At 47.1% G+C, this 6,529-nt stretch overlaps 1 protein-coding gene across 1 annotated transcript; it reads left to right on the top strand.

The window, feature by feature from the left end:
* Positions 1-3,746: 3,746 nt before the first annotated feature.
* LOC136482199 (barwin-like) lies at positions 3,747-4,750 on the top strand. Its single transcript, XM_066479434.1, has 3 exons — positions 3,747-3,827; positions 4,016-4,306; positions 4,405-4,750. The coding sequence occupies exons 2-3, from the start codon at positions 4,031-4,033 to the stop codon at positions 4,570-4,572; spliced, it is 444 nt and encodes a 147-aa protein (XP_066335531.1). The 5' UTR covers positions 3,747-3,827; positions 4,016-4,030; the 3' UTR covers positions 4,573-4,750.
* Positions 4,751-6,529: the final 1,779 nt, after the last annotated feature.

Below are 6,529 nucleotides of genomic sequence, written 5' to 3'. Positions count from 1 at the left end.
GGATCGAGGGCACCACATGATGATGAACTACGCATGCAACCGTACCGGAGGAGCGTATCAGAGAGGTGTGGTGTTGTGGAATAAGATGCATGGAAGGTCAGAAGCCTGCAGCTGCGGATGCAGGCCTGTAACCAATATAGTAGTACTAAATAAATGGAATACTACAGCATAAATAAAGTATGTATTTTATATTTCTTATATCTCGTGTTGAATTGAATACATAACAGATTCTTCAATTCAAGCGGGGCATTATCAACCATGTTTTTAATTTGTTTATTTATCGCAAAACTGGAAACTTCTGGACAATTGTTGACGCTGATTAGGTCACACCGGTAAGAAGCTACATCGCTCAGGCAAGCCAAAGATCAGCCTAGCTGACTTTTTTTAGATCAGTCCTTGTCTAACAGCATGTTCGCGCACGAACACTCACGTGCTGCCTCTAACGATAAGCAGCTTAGACGTAGGATATAAAATCGTGTCATGTTTTGCTACCCTCTGATTCCTACACACAAAATATTGATCTATTGTCGGACGAAAAATCCTATGACAAGGCATGCTAGCAATCATGAGTAGTGTTTTGATCCCTTTTTATTAGATAGTAACCATATATGGTTTGGTTTATGTTTTGTCCTCATGTTAAAATTATTTACAATCACCTAGGAGCTCTATGCATAACCTAGCAATTTAGGTTGAATAAATAAAACATGACCAACTAAAAATGCTTAGAGCATCTCCACATATCTCTTATACTCTCCCCTATATATCCTTTTAAATAGGAAATGTAATAGCTACAACAGATCTCCTATACATATATTCTTTATAATATCTCCTAAATCCACCACCATCTCTCTGAAGAAAAGGGAGACCTCTCCCTCTCTTAAATCAAGATGAAGTTTTGGCAATCTGCTAGGGCAAAGGTCTCTCATATCCTAAAATTAATTTTGAGAGATCCCCTATAACTGGTTATAGGGAGGAAGGAATAGGAGATTTGATGGAAATGTTCTTACCCCCAATATAGTCGAGTCAAGCCTTTTGAGCGTTGCATAAGCTCATATTATACTTGTTGAGCTTGTTGAGTATGGTGTGCTCATACTTGCTATAAATTCAACAAAATTTTGGATGGGTACTAGATGGTGGTTAAGCGACGAGTTACCTAAGATGTTCCAAGAGTACTAGGTGAGTGCTCCCCTACTCAATTGTCCCTATGGAGTATAGAGGTCTGAAGAGAAGATTAAGAATAGCTTCTGTTAGGCTCTATTATAGATATAAGTTAATGCAAATATATTTAACAATACGTAATATAGCATTGTTTGACTCTCCAAGATTCTTGGAATGTCTTATAATTTGGAATGGATGGAGTATAAAATTTCTCTATAGTTAAGGGAAGGTTACACGCATCATTTACAAATAGCCCCTAATTTGTCGAGAAGCATGTGGACTACTGCGGATAGCCCCGTATATATATTCGTGTGTCAAGAAGCATGTCACATGCATGCATGCAGAATTTTCAACAAGAGACTGGAAAAAGCCCGGTCAAGGCTTGCGTGCTAGCTGGTGGCCGCCTGGCTGTGGCTAATGCACATCGGCACATGCATGCCATCTGAAAGCAAAAACCACCAGAGTCCACCAGAGTCCGGAGGTAAAGGTAGTCCTGTAGTCTTGTGGAGTGCACGGACGAAGACGATAGTGGAAGTGGAAGACTCTCCGGTCGACATCAAAAGCACTTACTAACGATGCTGGAATTCCACAGCAGGCCCGTCCGATAGTGGAAGTGGAAGACTCTCCGGTCGACATCAAAAGCACTTACTAATTAACGATATGATGCTGGAATTCCACAGCAGGCCAGTTATTATAATATATGGCCGCGGACGTACGCCATCGTCGCAGCTAGCGATCGGTGCAGATCTCGACGGGCGTAGTACGTACGTCGCGACTCGCTGCCTCTCGCTTTCCCGTTGTCATCCGACGCACGCAAGCATATGCACAGATGGAGTTCGTGGAGATCCACCGAGCCGCCGCGCGCATTGCTAGCTAGCTAGGTCAGCGTTCCAACAGCGCGTGGACGAATCGCCAGCTCAAAAGAGGAAAGACGTACAAGATAAAAAAAGGAAAGAAAAAACTCCAGTACACGGAAGAGTTATTAGGGTTGGTTTGGTCGAGTTCCGGCTCCAGTAAAATAGAACAGTTTTAGTCGTAGCTTCACTCATGGAGCAGATTTAATTGGAGAGTTGAATCCGTTTTTGTGAACCATTTGACAAAACAGCTTCTCCTGATACCTAGAAAGGATAAAATCTTCATAATACCCTTATTTTTTTTCTTTTTCTTTCTTTTTCTATTCTTTGTTTTCTTTTTTTTCCTACCTTATCCTATCGCTCATGGTTTACAGCCGCACATCCACACGCGAGGGACTCGAGCGTCTTCAACCTCTGGATGCCGCAAGCCCATCCCGCCGCCGCCCCGCCTGGGAGCGTGCCCGCTAGTATTTTTGGCTCCGTCTGCTCCAAATTGCTTCCCTCACCGCAATTTCCGGAGATTCATGGTCGGGGGGCACTTTGGTTCAAGAGCGTTTGGTTGAGGGCAGTCCCAATAAAAGAAACTAGCAGTTTCTATAATATAGAATACCGCATCAAAAAAGTACTCCTTTCCAACCCATGGTTTTTATGAGTAATAACTATTTTCTCTTTCTCTCTCTCTCAACTCTATCTTTTCCTCCAATGGGAGTGTGACACGAGCCCCCTAGAAACTAGTGGTTTCTTCCCAATAGCGATTTCATGGTTTCTTAGTGCATTGGGTCAAGAGTAGACCTGGTTTCTTCATGAAGAAACCATTTCTATGATTTTTGTTCTCTTTCTTCATTAATTACGTTGTCACATTAACGTTTTGCCTACGTGGCAAGTCATTTAATGATGATAGAAACCATCATCAATGCACCATTGGACCGCCATTGGACCGCCTGAAGGAGCTAAAAAAAATAGCTCTGGGAGCTGTCCCGGGATACCTACCAAACGGACCATTAATCTAGAAGAACGAGACAGCAGTGACACATCGCTAGCGTTTTTGTATTCATCGTCCTCTTTCATCAATCTAGAATATAATAATATGCTCCTCGCTAGCTATTTGGATTGACATTGGGCACGCCCTAAGCTACTAGGACGTACGGGTGGGACTGGTTTCGCCAACACCGTTAATGGGTTGGCGAACCGCTGGTCACACATTCACACGCACATTTCACATGAAAACTCTCAAGCTCGTTTCGCTGAAATTTAGCTTATACTAATGCTTATGTTGAAATACTATGAGAGAAAAACATTGTTCGTTCGCTGAAAAGTATTACTGAAGTAGTACATCCGCCCGTATAGTTTCTAAAGGTACGATCGATATGTTCTAGAATTTGTGTCAGCAATCAGTAGTTAGTCATTCTCCCGTAACATTTCAGCATAAGCATCAGCGTAAATCAAATTTCAGCATAAGTGAACAGGGCTACATACGTAGATGATAGATGAAGTGCATGATGCGTGTCCCCTAACTTGTACGTCTGTCATCGTACTTATTTTTAGGGTGGGAAACCATACTTGCGCACAGCAAGATGGCGAAATGGCGGTTATGACCCTACCTTCCGACTTCCGTACGGAGCATGCACACCGTCTTTCTTCTGTCCTTGAATGAAGAAAATTCCACATTGTCCGGCGCACCCAGAGAGACCTCTCCTCTATATAATGCAAGCTTGTGATCTCCATCGAGGTATAACGAACAAACCTCATATTCGTCACTTGGTTCTGCGTCGTCAGCTAGTTTGAGATTAGCCACTAGGCAAAGGACTCTATTAGGTATAAGGAAATCGCTACTCTCACGCGCGCGTTATTATACGTGCATGAGAAAAGCTTGCTCTTTATGCGCAAAAAAAAAAAATGAAAAAAAGAAAGAAAAGCTTGCTCTTGCTGCCAATAAGATATCGATCCGAATTCCCACTTGCTGAATTGCTGATTCGTATCTCTCTCCACTACCATGCATGCAGGCAAAGAGGGCAACGATGGCGGCGATCTCCGGAGGACGGGCGGCGCTGGTGGTGGCCGCCGTCCTGTGCGCGGTGGCGGGTATGGCGGCGGCGCAGCAGGCGTCCAACGTGCGGGCGACGTACCACTACTACAACCCGCAGCAGAACAACTGGAACCTCAACGCCGTGAGCGCCTACTGCTCCACGTGGGACGCCGACAAGCCGCTGTCGTGGCGCCAGAAGTACGGCTGGACTGCGTTCTGCGGGCCCGCCGGGCAAAAGGGCCAGGCCGCCTGCGGCAAGTGCATCCGGGTATGTGTGTCGCTTCTACACATGCACCTTCTTCTTCCTTTCTGCTAGCTGGTTGTTGAAATCAGAGGATGATTCTGCTGTTCTTGGCTGGGTGGCAGGTGACGAACCGTGCGACGGGCGCGTCCATCGTGGCGAGGATCGTGGACCAGTGCAGCAACGGCGGCCTGGACCTGGACTACGAGACGGTGTTCAAGAAGATCGACACCGACGGGCAGGGATACCAGATGGGACACCTCAACGTCAACTACCAGTTCGTCGCCTGCTGATCACTTCACTTCATTACTCTCTGTAATATAATAATAAGCCATGCATGATGCATGGCGTGATCGATGAATAAAACGGATGGAGGAGTAGCTGCCTGCAACTGCATGCGCAAGCAAGCCCGGATCATCATGATATAAGCCGCATTGGAATATAATAAAGTGGACTACTTATTATATATTACTTTCAAGAATTCTAAACCTTGGATGTTATTCACTTCTATATAATTATTAAGTATTTATTAATGAAGAAGTATACGATCGATTGAGTTTAACTCTTTGCTTGCGCAAACTCTAACACTCGACCGTCGCGGGTTTGCAAGTCTTCCCCGGCTCTAGATCCTCGGCGGCAGGTTGGCCCGACGGTGGGTGGGTAGGGCGGCAAGGCGGCGGAGCGTCGCCGGTTGTGGTGGTGGAGGCGGCGATTTGGGCAGATCAGGGGGCGGGAGAGGCTCGTCGGTGGTCGGTTGACAGAGACGACGGATTAGCGAAAGGCAGGGTTGATAGGCGGGGGCGGAAGGCAGGTGGTGCAGTGTGTCGCTCGCAACCGCAGGCAGTGGTGGGAGGCGGCCGCGGGCGGGGTCGCGCGCTGCCTCCCCCCCTTGCCTGCAACTTAATGAAATGCCGTAACTCAAGACCTACTAGCGTACTTATACGATATATGTGTCCATCTGTCCTCTTTCAGAGTTTCAGGCACTACGCCCGTGACGTGATGGCTGAGTGCTAGGCCGGCATATCCCGATCGGATAACTCGAACGATCGAGAGTTGTGTGACTGAATTCTACCATGGAAAGTCGGGGGCTTGGAAGAGTCGGATTAGAAGAATATGGACATAACTGGATTCTAGCATCCCAAGTCAAAGAGACAAACCGCACAAAGAGGAAATGTGTGGCCGTCTCGGCTGCCCATTCCACAAGAAGTCACTTTGCAAGACCATTTCCCAGCTACGTAGCCATCCTTATCATCACCTCGTCGTCACACACATACGTCGCCACCAGCCGTCCCTGTCGCCTGTCAGCGTTCTCCCCCTGGATGTGTGTGCCTGCAAACAGCAAACCAAGGCCATGTTTAGCCAAAACTCCCAACTTTGATACTATGCAAAAAGAAGATTCCCCGTCACATCAAACTTGCGGTACATGTATGAAGTACTAAATATAGATGCAATCAAAAACTAATTGTACAGTTTGGTTGAACTTTACGAGACGAATCTTTTGAGCCTAATTAGTCAACATTTAGACAATAATTCATAAATACAAACGAAGTGCTACAATGTTCGCCGTCACATCGAACACTGTACAAACGCCAACTTTGCCACGAACTTGTTAGATTAATTTGGGCCAGGCCCATTATTTATTCTAATTAATCAAATAAACTTCAAATGCCCACAATTATTGTTAAGTGGAAAAGTGATTAGTACCATATGGGAAATTCACTAAAAAGGTTATCAACTTAAATAGTGAGTCTTAGGACTCTCACATAGACAAGTTGAGAGGGAGAACCGGGAGGCCACACGCGCGCGCCGCCACCGCCGAGCCGCGCCGGGCCGGGCCGGGCATGGGCCGTGGCCTGGTTTGGTTTGGCCTGGTTTTGTCGCTTGGCCCAACCGAAACCCTAGCCGCCGCAGCTAACTCCCAACGCCCAACCACTCTGTCCAGGTTCATTCCCCCGATAGGGCCTAACGGACAGACAGGGAACTGCGCGGCTATAATGAGGGGGGCGCCCCTGTTCCGGCTGCGCGAGACCCGACTCTTCCTCTTCCTCCTCTCCGCAACATCTGAGCGCTGAGCTGTTCGTTTGCATCTCCGACCGGAGTTCCCTGCGCGCACAGGGAGCTTCGGTAGCAGGCCTCCGGAACTTCCCCCGTCAAGCGTACCTGCACGGGTAGGCGGGGAATCAAGTTTTTGGGGAGCGCCGGCTTCCCGATGCGACTGCTGCCCCGTCCGCAGTTTCAGGCTTCTGCTTC

The sequence above is a fragment of the Miscanthus floridulus genome, chromosome 9 (assembly GCF_019320115.1).
Source record: "Miscanthus floridulus cultivar M001 chromosome 9, ASM1932011v1, whole genome shotgun sequence".
NCBI lineage: Eukaryota > Viridiplantae > Streptophyta > Magnoliopsida > Poales > Poaceae > Miscanthus > Miscanthus floridulus.
Note: the sequence above shows the minus strand (reverse complement) of the source record. Positions and strands in the feature narration are given on the sequence as shown.